At 30.3% G+C, this 18644-nt stretch overlaps 1 protein-coding gene across 1 annotated transcript; it reads right to left on the bottom strand.

The window, feature by feature from the left end:
• Positions 1-1854: 1854 nt before the first annotated feature.
• Positions 1855-18427, bottom strand: LOC123193087 (protein NRT1/ PTR FAMILY 4.3-like). The gene is made up of 6 exons (XM_044605871.1): positions 18319-18427; positions 5836-6060; positions 4729-4946; positions 3824-4264; positions 3182-3312; positions 1855-2776 (listed from the first exon to the last, which is right to left on the bottom strand). The coding sequence occupies exons 1-6, from the start codon at positions 18425-18427 to the stop codon at positions 1855-1857; spliced, it is 2046 nt and encodes a 681-aa protein (XP_044461806.1).
• Positions 18428-18644: the final 217 nt, after the last annotated feature.

An 18644-nucleotide genomic window follows, 5' to 3' on the forward strand; every position in this document is an offset into this window, starting at 1 on the left:
ATTTATTTTGATAAGAGTACTTTTTAAAGGGATTAAACTTTGTCTTTATTTCTATTAAGATTATTGAACTCTCATATTTTTATATTGAAAAAATCAAACTTGTATCTATAAGGGACTAGAATTTTAGCATTTTCAATTGAAGGTAACGCACAAACACAATTAGGATTGTTTTTTTTTTTATGTTTTATTGTGGAAGTAAGGTAATTATTTGACACATTCAATAATAAATATTTGAAGTTCAATACCTTTAATGAAAAAATCTAAAATTTAATCTGTTTAATAAGAAAACTTAGTTCAATCCCTTCAATAAAAAAAAAAAAAAACAAAGTGTAGTCTCTTTAATTAAAAAATTTGATTATTCGATACCTTCATATATTGTTCTCCTCTATTAATAAATATAAATATTGACATATTATCATATAATTGCAATATTTTCAAAGTCAAATCGAATGTAGGCTTAGTGAAGGGGGCACGTAGTCTAATCGGTGGTTAGACAGATAAACTGTTCAAATAAATAATCAATATAATATTAGAAATAATTTTATATAGTTAATCATTGAATAACATAAAAACAAACTTCACCTAATGACACACATATATTCTCTAAATTGATGGGTTTAAGTGTTGGGTTCAAATCTTGGCGATGGATTTTTTTTATTTGCCCAGGTTTTAAATCACAAACAAGGTTTGCTCAATTAGTTAGATAGATTGGTTTAGTTTGTGAACCATTTGTGATTGACTGATTTTAATTAAAAAAATAACATGCAATCACATAATGACACGTTAATATTTTTATTCATGTTTGAACCTATTATTAGTGCATGCATGTAGTATTACTTGGTCATTTTGGCCGTGTGTGTGTGTGTGTGTGTGTGTGTGTGTCTCTCTCTCTCTCTCTCTCTCTCTCTCTCTCTCTCTCTCTCTCTCTCTCTCTCTCTCTCTCTCTCTCTCTATATATATATATATATATATATATATATATATATATATATATATATATATATATATATATATATATATATATATATATATATTAACCCTTTGAATTTAACTACATAGTGCTTGGGTTTTTGGAACAAGGTATTATCAAATTGATAACCAGATGAGTGGAACTCCAAGAATTGGGGCAAGAATATTGTTTAAGTGGACAATGACATTCTTTTAGCCAACATTTCATATCATTGGGGGAAGGGATCAAATTGCAATAAGAAGACATGTTGGAGACATGTTTCTTAACATAAAGTAATTTTGTGATTGACAAGAGAAACAACATAACTTCTCACACTAGTTGGGTTTTGAAATTGGTCATCTATCTCTTTTCTTACTTTATATGTAAGTAGTGTTTAATTCAATTTTCTTCTTTATGTTTGACTTAATAACATTTATTTCCTTTTGGATATTTGAGAATAGGGTAACCAAGCGTAACTTAAGTTTGATTCAAATGAAAAATGGTTCAATTTGAGTTCATCAAACTAAAGTTAAGGGTTGTTTGAGTTTAACCCAATCTTTAAGTTTGAAGTTTGAAGTTTGAAGTTTGAAGCTCAATTCGAATTCATGACTCAAATTTATGGTTTGAGTTCGTAGTTGATTGATACAACAATATTATTTTATTTAGTAATAGGCAAAATGATATTATTTTAATAATTGTTTGATATAATTCGAATTGAGCTGTAAGCTGAACTCGAATTGAATGGATGTTGTATGTATGTGTGTGCGTGTGTGTATCCTGCATTCAGCATCTTTCATGTAGCTTGTTGAACTTAATTATACTAAAAAAATACATGAAATTATATATGATATCATATATATAATTAATATATATAATATTCATAACAATGTCATCACATGATAATTTTAAGCTATACTTTTATCTCCATTAATATTCCCACTGTTATTCTTTGATGAATTATTATAGCTATTGTTCTCGCTCAAATCCTCCCCTTGTTTCATCATGTGGTCATATTGCTCCTGTTGATTATTCCTCAGTGGAGTAGAATTCCGAGAATGCCACCTTGCCCAGAAGACATAATTTACAAAATTCAGCATGCTGAGCACCGCAAGCATCCAATAGAAAAGGTCCAATCTGTCTTTGTTGAGATCATTGTCACTGAGCCACCCTTCCTTCGAAGTGATTTTGTTTACCACAGAAACCAAAACTGAGCTTAAATAAAACCCAATTGAATAAGAACAGTAGGTTAAAGCAGTTAAAAATGCCTGCATGCCTTGAACGGGTTGTTTATAGAAGAACTCAATAAGGCCAACGGCCGTGAACATTTCTGAGACGCCAAAGATCAAGAATTGTGGGGTGATCCAGAAGATGGAAATGATTTTGTTTGAGTTTAAAGCTAGATCACGTCTCCTTTTCTCCATGAGGGCAGCTGCAACCATCGAAAACGTTGCGAAAAAGAGTCCAAAGCCAATTCGTTGCAGAGGGGAGATGCCTGATTCATGGCCTGTAAACTTTCTTGCAAAGGGGACAAAGAAGGTGTCATAGAGGGGCACTAGGAAGATGAGGATTATGTAGGGGATGGATTGAAGGGAAGCTGGAGGGATGCTGAAGGAAGTTGTGAGTTTTGTGTTCATGGTGCTCCCTTGTTGGACTGAAAATGTTTGAAGCTGAGCTAAAATTGTATTGAAAATAATTGTACATGCAAAAATTGGCACCACTGAGATTATGACTTTGGCTTGTTCTACTTGAGTGACACTGCACAATCTCCATGGACTTTCATTTCTGTTGCTTCCTTCTTCAACTTTGATGCAGGCTTTGTCCAAGAATCTGATCAACATAAATTCATTGTAATTAATTAAGAGAAATTATTCAAATATTTTCAAGAAAACTATCATGTTTTTTTTTTTTTAATTATAGAGACCAAATATTTTTCAATTGAAAAAGGTAAACTCTCAAATTTTTTTATTAAAAGAATTAAACTTTTACATTTTCTTATAAAAATAACCTAATTATCAATATTTTTTTATTAAAAATATCAAACATACATATTTAAGATTTTTTTTTATTGTGCTATAAAAGCGAAGTGATTAATTTGATATCTTTAATAGAAAATAATGAAAGTTTAGTCATTTTAATAAGATAATATAAAAGTTTATTCTTTTTAATTAAAAAATTTAAAAATTATTTCCCTTCGATAAAAATAACTGATAGTTCAAAAATCAAACTAACTACCTAAACCTCGGAGTATGGAGCAATACAGCATTGTTTGGATTGCCAAGGGTGAGATTGTTTGGGCTTCCATGAAGCATCTCAGGGTCTGAGGGACAAGTTTGCTTTCTCTTTAAAATGGCCGATACAAAAACCTGAGAAGTTTTTCAGAAATTATTATTAATTATTCGTTGTTGATGAATATAATAGATGTAGAGAACAAATAATGAGATATTGTCTACTTTTATTTTTTTTCATCATAATATTTTGTTTTTAAAAAACATCTTGCAAGAAAGAGATGTTAAAAATTTATTTAGTAAACTAATATTATAATAATTTTAGTTTAATAAAATTAGATAATTAAAAAGTTTAAGAACAATTTATAAATAAATTTAAATTATTAATAAAAATAAGTTCAATATAATTAAATATCATAATCTAGACAAACATGATCAGTAAATTAATAAATTTAAAAAATATAAAATCAATTATTTTTATATCTCTAAACTAATTTAATATAGTATTTTATAACTTATACGATGATCACAAATTAGAATGATTTTGTTTGTTTTTAAAAATTAATCTTATAGGAGAGATAATAGACTTGTATTAACCCGAACCCTTAATTGTTGCTCGATCAAGGATAACTTAACCGTTGATAATTACCTGGGCAATAGGGGTGAGGAGGCTGCCTTGAGGGGTCTTGTTTCTATAATAAAGAGTGCCGGAAACCAAGCTGATGAGGCCAATTGCCATGGCGGCCGCCGAGACTCCAAAGCCAACGTCCATGCCGGAATGAGTTTGGACATAAACAAGAACAGTGAGGGCAATAAGTTCACCCATGGAGAAGGCAAAATATGCAGCATTGAAGTAGGTGGAGATCTGCTTTGATTGCCTTGGATTATTCTGATTGAATTGGTCACCTCCATGAGCAATCATGTTTGGCTTCACACATCCACTGCCCAACGCCACTAAATACAGTGCTAGAAAAAATATAAACTTCTTGAAGCCCTTTGCTTCTTCACAGTTTTCTCCGTCAGTTATTACATTGCAGGGTGGTGGCTTCAATTGAGGAAGATGAGCTTGAACTGATAATAATATAAATCCCTGAAAAAAATTGACATAAAAACTTTTTTTTTTGTTTTCTAATTTCAAAATATTCGAGACTTTCGCATTTGAGATTTTACAAATATTAACTTTATTATTTCAAATGAGATAACAATTTCTGCAAATATTGAACCATCAACATTTTTATGTTAAAATGATTGAATTTTTTTTATTAGAATGATCAAACTTTTAAAATTTTCTATTAAAAAAATCAAACTTTTAAATTTTATCTATTGGAGTATATAAATTTTCACTATCTTTTATTGAAGTTATTAAATTAATCACTTTGTTTTTAACACAAAATAAAATAAATAATTTTGATTATATTTGTTTGATATTTTCAATACAAAATATTCAAAGTTTGACTCTTAATAGAAAAATTTAAAAGTTCTGTCTATTTAATTAAAAAAAGTAAGAATTTAATTCTTCCAAATATTGTTATCTCATTCGAAAGAGAGACTTACAGAAAGTTCGACAAAGCCAAAGATGATGATGGCCCAGAAAGTCCCAAGATAAGAATCTGAGAGGTAGCCCCCAAGGAGGGCCAAGAGGAAGATAGTGCCAATAAAATTTGTGACAATATTTGCAGAGTGTGACAGAGAATAGTGCATCTCATTTATCACATAAGTAATGAGATTGTTCCCAACTGCAGCAATGGCCATTATCTCAAATGCTTGAAGCCCTGCAGCCAATTATTTATCAATTACAGTAGTGAGCAATCACAATTCACAAGTCAAAACCATTACTTAATTCTTTTATATATAAAACAAAGTGGGATGAAATTATTTAACTCTCTTACTTTCAGCACTAAGTTTCTACTGTTTTACCCACTAAGATAACATATATGAATATTCACAATAATTTTAGAAAAACAAAAATACGGCGGATACAAACCGAGTCAAATACAAATATCTTTTGACTTGAGTATGGGTTGAATGGAAAATTGGATGATTCGAGTGTTATGAGACAAAAGTTAAGATTAGCATAAATTTAGTTCAATTCTTAAATTCAAAGTTTAAATTTTAGTTCAAGTTCATAATTTAAATTTGTAGTTCATTAACTATATGATATTATTTTATTTGGCAAAACAACGTTATTTTATTTGACAAAACGATATTGTTTAATCAATTATTTGATATACTCGAACTATGTCACAAGCCAAACTTGAATTGAGTTATCATTCAACTCACAAACCAAACCAAGCTAAATTCTTTTTAATTTAAGTTCGATTTAGCTTCAAAATTGAGCTTGTTCTACCAACTCAAGTACAATTTAAGTTTGATATAAACAAATTTGAGTCCAACCAAATCTAACCAACTTCTAAGTCTGAGCCGACCCAGGGCAATTAAATTGTCTGACAAGAGTCAACGCTCAAGAATTAATGCCAGAAATTGAGTTGGAACCATTCAACAACTAGGCTAACTGAGCTTGCTTCTTCATCTAAAACTCCCTCAATATTTAGCTATATATGAGAGCTAGTGAAGCCAAGAAGCCAAATTACTCTCAAAAGCGTAAGATCAAAAGATAGATAACAATATATATATATAGTGAAAAGGATGTTAGGTATGTACCGAGAGCGAAAATGGCAGCTTTCATTCCTTCATGTTTAATAGGGTTGGAAGGTCTGCCTCTCCAATCAACAGTGTTGTCTTCAACAGGAATCCTTGCTTCCATTTCCATCTCTTTCTTTCTTTCTTTCTCTTTCTCTTTCTCTCTGAGATTTGATTTTTTCTGTGTATAGATTGCTATAGCATAGAGTGAAAAGGTAAGATGATGAAGTTGGAACGAATTGTTGTCTTACTCGATGGGGAAACTTGAGGTGAATTTATAAGCCAAAGAGGTGATGGCATGGCGATGGCACCCCTCTTACTGCATTTCTAATCAATAACTTCAAACTCTATGATGACAAAGTTTTGGGAGCCCCACATGCACAACATACCACGTGGATAACACTTGCTCCAAATAAACAATACACCGTTATTTTGTTCTAGTAGTTGTCTATTTTAAACACAGTTTGTTACGATTTTGTGTATTATTAAGATATTATTCATTTTAAACAAATATACTATTATAGTTTTAAGCCTCACGTGCACAATAAACCACATGGGTAACACTTGGCCCAAATAAATATTACAACATTATTATAATATAATATTTTAATCTCTTATTAAGATATTATCTATTTTAAACATATAATTTGTTATAGTTTTATCCACCATTGAAATATTGTCTATTTGGGACATACAATTTATTGTAATTTTATTTTTACATTTTATAACTCAAAAAACGTTTTAATAGTTTAAATACTCAAAAATTACTTAACCAATATTCTGTTATCAACCTCAAGTCATATGAAATGTTCATATATATTTAATATCTCTCATATATTTTGTTAATATGGAATTTGCTTACAAATAAATTATGTACTCTTTCTACTTTTTGAAGTAAGAAATTTTTAGATATCGTTTTCCTATTTAAGAGGTTTATATGCACAAAGAGTAATGTAATACACACTTATAATGAGTATTAAATCGAAACTAATGATGATTTATTTTCATATAATTAAGTATTATTATATTTTTATATATTGTTTGGTCTATAATATAACTATATACACTTTAAATAAATATTAACTTTGGTCAAATAATAACGAGTTATTAAAAATAAAATAATATCAAATCACATAAAGAGATACCATCATTAATTATCAGTTTGGTACAAATTATAAATTCAAATAACACTACATAAAAATATATAAAATATCGATTTTTTTCCTCAAAAATTTAAGTTCACATGCATGCGTGCATGTTCTATTGAGTTATCGTTTTTCTTGGCATTATCATCTCATAATAATATATAAGATACATTATAAGATTCTTTGCATTTTCTTATTGTCTTATTCATTTATGAAAATCCACAAATTTACTATTTTTTGAACTCTAAAAGGCTAAAATCCTTGCATCAAACACTCATAATAATTTTAGGGCTGTCTGCCAATGAGTTGAGTTGCTTGTAGGAGCTCATGGTTTGGCTTGATTTGATTAAAGTTGAGTAAACCTTAAGTTTGAGTCACTTAAGTTTAACTTTTGAGTCAAGCTCGATTTTGATGTTGGTTGAGTTGATGACACATTTAAAATCTCATCTCTTGACTTTAAATTTAGGGAGCAATTATAAATGGCCAAAAGACTTATTCCCACCCAAGGTATAGTGAAAACCTAAAGTAATTTTCTCAACCTTTTGAAAACCCAAATACCCACCCATAAACAAAATTTCGTTAAAAACCTCAGTTAAAGTTAAAGGTAAAATCGTCATGTAACAAAAAATTTTAAAAAACATGAAATTAATTATATTTTTCCCTTTAAGTTTTAAAAATTAACAATTTCACTCCTATGTAAAGTTTTCAAATTTTGAAAAGTAGCATTCCCTCCTCGCCCCCCTCCCCAAACTTAGGATTTTCTTTGTCCCTACTCCAGCCACCATCTTCAATGAATGACAGTTAGTCTTTCTTTCTCCTAGTGATGTCTCTCAATCTGAAGCCTTTGGACAATGTTTAGATCAAAAAATCCAGATGCGAAGGGTGTTTGGATTTCATCCAAAAGGAGAGGGCTTTGAACCGAGAGACATCATAGGAGGAAGAGGCATTACTAGGAGAAAGAAAGACTAGTCGTCGTTCGTTGGAGATGGTGATCAAAGTAAGGAGGAAGAAACCCTAATTTTAGGGGGACATTGCTACTTTTTAAATATATAAATTATGATATTTGAATATAAAATTTAAGATTATAAGATCAAACATAAATTTTTTTAGCTGAGGTTATCTATCTTCCAACTCGACTTAATTGACCAGAAGCAACTATGACAAGCAACAAGACAACTAAAGAAGTTTCTCAAGCAATGAGGGACGTGGGTAGATTCTCTAGTTTGAGATAGAGAGAAGACCTCATTTAATATAATTTTTTACAAAAATTTTCTTATATTTTTTCCATGATAGTAAAAGGAAGTCATTTCTAACTTTCCCATCAGGGGATTTCCAATATTTTTAATATTAACTTTTATTCAACTAAAATATGAATAAGTCATTTGAATTGTATTTGAAATAGAAATACATTAATTGTCGTAATTTGAATGTACTTTTTCTCGTTAGTCATATAAATATAAAGGAACATGAAAGGGAGAGAAAACATAATGACATATTGCTAAAATTTTGTCTAGCATAGACATTGTTGACAAGCCTACACTCTTAGTTATAAAGTTGGGTAATGTAAAGAGTTGTATAAATCTCCTCTTGAACACAATCATTGTTGGAATTTTGATAGGTCTTCAAGAGGAGATGGTGTTTGATGCTTGTATCTCTTTCTTAGGATGCAAGCCTACGTAGATCTTAGTTTGTTCTTGCACTATCATTCCCAGTGAGAAGGATAAGCATAGGTTGCTCCTGTGTCCTCTTGTTGGAGGATGTGTTGTTTTTTTGTTAATATATATTTTACTTAAAATAAAAAGAAAGAAAGAAAGTGATGCTAGAGGTCATGAATCTATATCATATATATACAATCTTCACTATATTCATTATACTTGTACATCATCCATAGGAGATATAAACATCACATAATAGGTTACACTGTGGACATAGGTATTCCAACCATTGAAGCAGAATCTTGTTAAAAATCGTATGTCCATATTCTTTCTTAATCATTCATTTCACCCAATAAAAGACATCAAAGTCTTATCATATTCTAATTGCTCTTACCATAACCATATTTGCACAAGATTTTGAATTACTTATATCGTTTAGTGACGAGAAATTAAGTCAACAATTTCTTTCATCAAAATTCTAATTATAATTAAAAGGTGACAATGCATATGGGAAACAAATGATAACTTCCAAAACTATAATATTGTGTTTAAACCTTCTTTTTAAAAGGAAAGAATAAAAAGGAAAAAGTTGACTATGCGTAGGAAATAAATGATACAATGAATTAAGCTATCTGTATGGCTTGTAAGCTAAACTGAGTAAAACTTTCTTTACCTTTAGTTTGACTTGATTTCATAAATAAACTAACTTTTTTTTATTTGAGTTCAACTCAAATTTAACTTAAATGAATTTGAGTCGAGCTGGTTTTTAAGATCGAGCTAGCTCGGTTTGAATTTAGCCCCAATCCCACTTATCCAATATTGATATTAACTTAATTAATTGGCACAAAGCATTACATCATTAAGGATATGCCGCCCACTAATTACAAATTTAAATTAGAAGGAGATGGATTCTTCATTGCACTTAGTGAAAGTAATTAATAATTAGTTGTGTTTGCTAACGTACTTGATGTGGGTAAATACAAAGACAATTATAAAATCAAGTCAAAAAAAGGATCACAAAAGCTATTTGGGAAATACTAATATATAGTGCTTACATGTCTTATGCAATGGTGGATTCAAACCAAATCCAAATAAGGACCAAACTGAGTTTGACTCAAATCCGAAATGGTCAGTTTTAGATTGAGCTTGACTCGCTTGATTAGCGATGGATTCATCAAAGCAACTACTAAAAAGTCATCATAGTAGAAAAAGAATAGTCATCATATATGTAGAAAAAAAAAATGATGAATTAGAAAAATGATGAATCTGTAGGTAAATTTCAGACAACTTAATTAAGTTGAGTTAGAGCAAACCTTACTCAAACTCGGGTCGTTCAAGTTGAAGATCGATCCGAGTTGCTTGAGTTCACCATTAGTCTTATTTGTTACTATAAAGAATTTATCTTCAAGGTTCATTTCATTCACTTCCTTAAGAGATCAACAAGAATCTAAATTATCATTCAACTATTCTTTAAAACTATCTAGTACGGTCACTTCAAAATTATTTTAAAAAACTATACGATGACATATGTTTGTTTATATAAAATTTGTACAAAAGATATTGGGAAATTAAATTAAATACCCCATCTTACCCTAAACTAAACAAAAATGCCCCAAAAATTTTTTAAAAAAACCAAGACTATCTTCACCACTTCCATATAAACTCTCACTCTCATATATTTCTCATACCTTTCTCGCATCATTCAAATTCTCACTCTTACCTTTATTTTTACTCAATATTTGATTTATGGGTTTGTTTGAAAGGAGGAAAATTCATATTTTTGAATTCAAATCGAAAAATATCGATTCGTGAGAATAAGGTATTTACATGAATCTTTACTCAAAACTTAATTTTATTTGTTAAATCAAGTTCGTATATTATGTTAAGGGGGCATTTTGATATTTGATAATATATTAGGGTGTTAAAAAATATTAGAAAAATATGAGGGCATTTTAATATTAAACAATGTATTAAGTTTTTAAAAGAAAATATATGGACATTTTGATAAAATATAAGGTCGTTTGGATGCAACACAACATCTGAGGGTATTAAAAAAATGTTAGATAAATAGAGAGGGTATTTTAAAATTAGACAAAATATTAAGGTGCTAAAAAATACGCCTATAAGAATATCAAATTTGTATACGTTAAGAAAATGGGCATTTGGATATTAACCAATATATGAAATAAATATTTTGGCATTAGATAATGGATGAGGGTGTTTAATGAAATGTAAGGAAATCAGATGTGGCATATTAATAGTTGACCATATATGAGGGGGTTAAATGAAATTATTAAAAAAAATATAAGATTTTTTATGATAAATATTTATATTTTTACTAAAATTTTTCATTGTAGGATTGATAATAATTGAAATGGTTGGTTATGTTGCTATTCATTTCCAAAAAGAATGGATCCAACGTAATCAGAATACAATGAAGTATATTAGAGGTTTTAAAAAATTGGTAAAAATTCCAACTGGAATAATATTTGAGGGATTTATCCAACTTTTAATGAAAATGATGGTATCAGTCCGATTTGAAACTATATTCAACTATACATGAAACTAAAAGGTATCGAGCTTGACTCCTCGGTAAAAATTGAAAATGATGAAGATGTGGAAGGCCTTATTGACATGTCGGAATACTTCTAGGAATGTTTTCCAATTTTTGTTACATGTATCACAATCCAAGGACAAGAAGATGAAGAAATAGGTGGCAATGATGATAGTGAAGTGAAAAAGGAATCTGATAGGGAAGACTTGATTGATTTTCAAAATGATGCATTCTATATTGCTACTGAATTCTTGGAGACAAAGAGAGGGTTCCAAATTGGGGTGACTTTAATAGGAACAAAGAGACTAATGTTCCTCTTGAGGAGCAAACTTTAGTGATATGTCACCAGTTAACTGTGATATAAATAGTCTCTAGCTTGAAGATTATATTATGAATAGAAAGAATTATTCTAAATTATTTTTTGATAATGTCCCTACTGATCCATTTAAGTGGCTACCCGATTTTCCTCTACAACCTTTAACATCATCAAATGGTGCGAGATCAATACGAGAGGGGAATGTTGTAAAACTTGCTGACATTTTTATGATAAAGAACACTTGAAATATGTTATGAATCAATTTGCCTTAGAGAAAAGATTTTAGTACAAAGTGTTGAAGTCAGACATGGTGAGATAGAAGATTAAATGCTATGATGAGAAATGCGAATGGTTTTTACTGGGAAGAAGAATAAAACCCAGTCAAGTATCTGAATCCGTAACATGAATCCTACACACACATGTTCAGTAAATAAGATAAAGCTACATCACAAACAAGCTAGGCTCAAGCTTTAGGTCAATTAATAAAGTCAAATTTTGTGTTGATTGATCGTATTTATCAGCCTAAAGAGATCATTGTTGACATAGTCAATAGGTATAAAATTGACATATTATATTCACAAGCTTAATGGGCAAGAAATTAGGCATTACATTCATTGAAGGGCTCACCGGAATAGTCATTTATGCTTTTACCTAATTATTATTATAATTTAAAACGTGTTAATCAGGGAACTATGACGCATATAAAAACAGACAATGAGCATCGTTTTCAATATTTTTCATGACATTAGGTTATTCCATCTGTGCATTTAAACAATATCTTCGACAAGTTATTTGTATTAACATTGCTTTCCTTAAAGGTCGATATATGAGACATTTGTTTCTTGCAATGGCCTTGGATGATAATAATCAGATCTACCCAATTGTTTTCGACGTCAGTAAAAAGGAAGATCATCAAATGTGGTGTAGGTTTTTGACAAAGCTTAAATATTACATTAATGAAGTACTAGAGTTGGTAATAATCTTATATCGACATCATGATATATACTTTACAATGACTGAAGTCTTTCTATATGTACAACATGGATGTCGGTGTAATCACCTTCTTTGTAACATGTAATCAATGTACAAATACAACTTACAGGTAATGTGTTTATACATTTCTAAAATTTTTATACCTTTGAAAATTTTATAAATTTTGATAATGAAGTGCTCATATTATTTATAAACTCATAGGTAGCATATGTATACTGGAAAACAACGAAGGCATATATAAAGGTACATTTTGAGGTTATGATGAAATCTATTGATAAGGTGCATCTTTAAGTAAAGGTTTACCTATGTGACGTAAGGTTTCACTGATAAAGTATGGTACATTTTCTAGGGCACAAGTATAATATAATGACAACTAAAATTGTAGAGTCATTTAATGACCTTGTCAGACAAGCACGAAGTTTGCTTATCATGATGTTAGTCGAGTTCATTTGGGGCATATTACAGTGATGGTTTTACATGAGGAGAAACCATGCAAGTATGTATAGCATTAATACTAATTATCTAATATACCATGACTTTTTACTCTTATGCTAGTTTATTAACAGATGTGCCAATGCTTTTTAAAATTACCAATGAATGCCCCCATCATGTTACATTATAGAGAAAGAAGAAGCTTGGTTGCCATATGTTGAAGGCTGCACACTTGGAGCTTCACCTAATTACAAATATTCGGTATCAAGTTATAAGTAGTGGTGGATATATAGACATTGTGGACTTTCATAAAATGGCTTATACATGTAAGAAGTTTCAATTTTCATGTATTTCATACAGGCATGTCGTTGCTATTGTAAGACATATGAGGCTCACAAATGTATATGCATGGGTTTATAATTTCTTCTTCATCGATTACTATCGTGCAATGTATGCAGAACCTATCAATCTACTGGGAACCAATCAGAATGGTTACTTGTCACCAAAGAAAAATTTATCCTTCCACTTATTCTTAATCATCGTCAACCAAGCCACCCTTCAAATAGAAATCGACATCCTTCACAGGGTGAGATCATTATACCAAAGGTTTATGGTCACTGTAATATACTAGGGCATGTTTGAACAAATTGCAAAAGCCCAATACTAGTTCTATGCTCTGTGCCATTGGGTTCATCCAAAAGAGATCTTCACAACCTTCTATTTAGTTTGATTAATGTTTAACTTATGTATTTGTTAAAATGAGTTGTAATCGATTCATTTTGATTAATGTTTGAAAGTACTAGTTCAAATTAGATGTAATCTATTTAGTTTGAGTAACGTTTGATTTATTTACTTATTGAAATTAGTATTATTTATGTAATTCATTGAACATTATATCAGCATTATTTATGTTCCAAACATGTGTTAATTTCATTAACTCAATTATTATGTTTTATCCATTATTTAAGTTCAGATTCATACTTTATTAGGTAAGTTGCAATAAAACTGAAAAAATGAAAAAAAACCTTAAATCAAACTCTCAACCAATAAACCATTGCAAATAAATATATACATAACAACTCAAAAATAATATGAATAACCAATGATATATACAAATGTATATCTGCGATATACTCGATGCAGTGGAAATACAACAGTGAGGCCAAACGTCTACGTATCAAGGTGGATGACTCACGGGGGAAATCCAAGCCCTATGAAAGTGTTATACACTGTATGAAACATAACATAAAAATATCACAATCATTGGAACCCTTACCCTGCTAGGGAACACCCTTCGCTCAATGTAATATCAAGTGATCCTCTCGTGGTTTAAGCCTAGCGGTGGTCTAAAAACTCGTCCTAACTAGTAATGTTAGGATGAATGTGGTGTAAGGTTGCATCTGCTGCATAACCTCATCATGTCTGTTTGTATAAGTTGTCTCGAAGTTATATACGATGATCGATCAATCATGTAAATACAAGACTTCAATGACCTAATAAGTGCAATCGAAGTTTATATAGATGAAAACCTATAATAGACACACATGTTGTATATAAGTAAATTATAATAGAAACACGCATATATAATACCATATCGACCTCCCCTCATGGTTTGTAAAGCAAACCGAACATATAATCCGTTTTCACCATCTTCATGAATAGCTAAGCCACTCGTACTCATTTGGCGATGTGGTACTCTAACTCTCATATGTCATCCTAATATGCCCCACGAAGAAGGTATGGGTCGTCATCCAACTCTATGGGACAATTGTTTGTTGCTTATGTTGGTATCGACATAATAGTGCAAGAAGGAATGTACATGTTGAAATGGAGATAAAACATGAATTTTATTAAGTTTTCACGGATATATAAAACATTTAAATAAAGTCAATAAATATAGACCACTTACATTGTCAACCAGTCACTCAAATAAATCGACAACTATATGCCAAAAAATGACTTTGGATTTTGGTCTTATGCAATAAATGGTCATCGGATGTTCTAGCTTTGGTGTACCACGTGAGGAAAGCTTCTTTACACTCTGTAACAAAGGATGGAATGGTCCAAACATATTGTTTCACCTTTAGTTTTATTAGATTTGTATACGAAGTGTAAATGAGTGGACCCTTCTAGATGATTGTACAATGAGTGGTCTACACTAACTGAAAAATTACATAAATTTGTTAATTCAATCATTCATCTTACTTAACAAACATGATGAAATCAGTTAATGTTATCTTCTCGACACCATATTATCAAGTTAACCATCTGTACCCTCAAGATGGATTGGAAAAGTAATTTAATATTATCAGTGATCAATTTATCTGAAAATGTACAAATTATAATGGATATACCTCATCCTACTCTTCCTATAATATAACATCGAGTAACTCATCTCCCTGTAAATTAATATCAATGACCTATTTGCTTGCACTGGGGAGGTCAACAATTAACCATAATTATTCATCCTAAAAAGAAGGAAAGAACAATCTAAATATATAGAGTAATATTTAACTGCATTCAACTAACTGAATAAAAATAATCTATGGTACCTCCATGATCAAATAAGTGTACGTGGAGAACTCTCAATTGATACTCTCTCATGGCCAGTACCTTATACGAATATTAATAATAAATTGTTTAATGAAATTTCATATAAAATATACTAACAACAATTAATTACAAACCTCAGGTGAAGGAGCTAAGGGTCTCCCAACACCATCGTGAATATTCTGTATGAAGTTAATATACATGTTAGACAAATAGATAAATACAGTTTATGAAACGAATAAATAAGATGTGGCTTTGTCACTTGCTTGACTATATCTAGTCATGAACACGTCACAATATCCTTTAAACAACTTATATGATCCTCTAACCTAGACTTTTGAGAAGACATCTACTTTTACAATACAGACATTTGGTCCCACAAACAAGATATCTCACCTAATATCATATTGCCCCAATAGGCCAATGCAACATTTAAAGAGGACAAAACAGGTGACAAAATCGATAGGCACTCGTGCATGGGGTGTTTAGTAATAGGGCCATGAATGTCATGAAGATGTGTGGTCTCAATGGTTGGGGTCTCAATGACAAGGCATGTAGTCTGCTTGGTAACAAAGGTCTAAATATCAATAGGTGTCTTAGGAGTAGGGGCTTGAATATCCATAGGTGGCATAACTAGAGAAATTATATCTCCTGTTGAAGAGGCTGCTAAAAAAGATAAGGATGATTAGGGATCCAATATACCCATGTAGGCCACAATGTCAGCATTCCATCATATAGCCTCTTCAACTGTTGACGGTTAAAATAGGAAAGTAACATCATCTTACTTAGTCAAATACATAATTAAACATATTTGCCTTAATCAATAAATCAATCAACTAATAAATTAACAATTACATACCTTATCACCGATGAATATAATTCTCATATGACTCTATCCAAGAATATCTCTTGTATGTCACCTAAACATCCATGGAGACGAATCAATAACAATTAAGTCTACCTAATTATACAGGGTATCGATCGTCTTGCAGATCTAATACTGCAATGTAAAACATTAATATTTAAATTCAATTAATAATTTTTTATTGACAATCAATATATATAATTAACAAATATACACTTACTTGGAATGCAAGCGAGAACACATAAATATCATATTTACGCATATCCAACATCTAATTAGAGCAAATTTTATCACTCATTTGGGACATTGACTCGTATGTCATTTTTCTCACTAGAACACCCTATGGGTAGGAATTGAGACTGTTCAAGTGATTGACCAATTGGAGATACTCTACATATACTTTCTTTCATCTATTGTTCCCTAGTAACACCATATGAAGGCAATACAACAAAATCATTTTGACGACATCAACATCGTCATCCTTTCATGGCATCATGAGGAAAACTCACTCCAAATCATGATACTGCACCTTTTGACATTCCCAAAAATAGGTATCCCAAATCCTATCTCTAGATCCTCATAGAATATATGATGAAAGTGCAATAATCTGATTGAAGGTAACTCGATCATAAGTGCAAACTCGAATGGGCTGAATTTCACGCCAACCCTATTAATCCTAAATCAATACTCATTTCTCCTTAATCTCTGATAAAACTATCTTAACATGAATGAGTGCAACAATACTCTGTTAAATCTTGTATTTGGTAATCAGAGCAAATGCCCAAAACAAGTCCTCTCAAACAATCATAACTATGTATGTGTCAATGTAGATTTAATCTTAGATATTGTGGGTCGTTGTACACGAGAAGTAATCTCTGCTCAAAAGTGTCATGCCTCATCTGGGATTCTTAATTAGCTATCCTCACATTTTCTTTTATGGAAAATATTTTGTAAAAAATAAATTATTATCATGACAAAGTTGATAAGAATTTCATAAAAAATAGACATAAAATCAAAGACAAAAATAAAAAAACGAATATCAAATTTAAAAACTACAAGTCAAAAAATCCTAAAATGATAAAAACTAAAAATCGATTTGAAATTTGGAAACTATAGGTCAGAAAGCCTTAGAATGACAAAAACAAAAAAATCGATTTAAAATTCAAAAACTACATGTCAGAAAGCCCTAAAATGAAAGAAATTAAAAAGCAAACCTAAAATTTGAAAACTACATATCGAAAAACTCTAAAATGACAAATATCAAAGAACAAACCTAAAATTTAAAAATTGCACGTCAAAAAATCAAATAGTTATAAAAATAAAAAACTAACTTAAAATTCGAAAACTATATATTAGAAATATAAAATGATAAACATAAAAAACAAACCTAAAATTCGAACACTACACGTCAAAATATCTTAGAATGACAAAAACCAAAAAATCGATTTGAAATTTGAAAACTACACATAAAAATCCAAGAATGACAAATACCAAAAAACGGATTTAAAAATAAAAAACTATATGTCAAAAAACATAGGAATGATAGAAATCAAAAAATGGACATTAAATTCAAAAAATACACATCGGAAAACTCTAAATTAACAAAAACAGAAAAACCGAACTAGAATCACAAAAATAAAAAAAGAGACATGAAATTCGAAAACTACATATAAAAAAAACCTATGAATGAAAAAAATAAAAAAATAGACCTGAAATTCGAAAACTACATATCGAAGAATCCTAAAACAAGAAAATAGATATGAAATTCGAAAACTACAAGTCGACAAACCTTAGGAGTGAAAAAATATCAATTTGTCATCTTTATCAGTTTTTTGCCCTTCCATAGGTCTGATAGTTTTAATTTGCCCCCTAATCAATTTTATGCTCTACAATAGGTCCTACAATTTGAAAAAATTAATTTCTCCCTCCCTCGAGGTTACTATTCAAAATATCCCTCCTCTAAGGTTTCCCTTATAATCTCTCAGGGTGCTCACTATTTGAAATTTCGCAATTCCCCCCTCCCACATGGCGTCGATCCAACTCAAGGGAACTTTTATCTACCTCAGGGAATCCCAAAGTCCCCCGAGGTGGATCGTTGGCCATAGTCATGCACTTTTGATTGAAAGTATCATTTCAATCTCCTATTTCAACAACAATTGAATCAATATGTGTTTTGTCTATGTACATGTTAAGAAATACAAAAAATGAATAACTACACCTAAAAGTATCAAACTATCACATTTTTTTATTGAAAAAATTAAACTTTACTTTTTTTAATTGAAATTATTGAACTTTAAGATTTTTTTTATCGAAGAGACCA

Source organism: Mangifera indica, chromosome 12 (assembly GCF_011075055.1).
Source record: "Mangifera indica cultivar Alphonso chromosome 12, CATAS_Mindica_2.1, whole genome shotgun sequence".
Taxonomy (NCBI): Eukaryota; Viridiplantae; Streptophyta; class Magnoliopsida; order Sapindales; family Anacardiaceae; genus Mangifera; species Mangifera indica.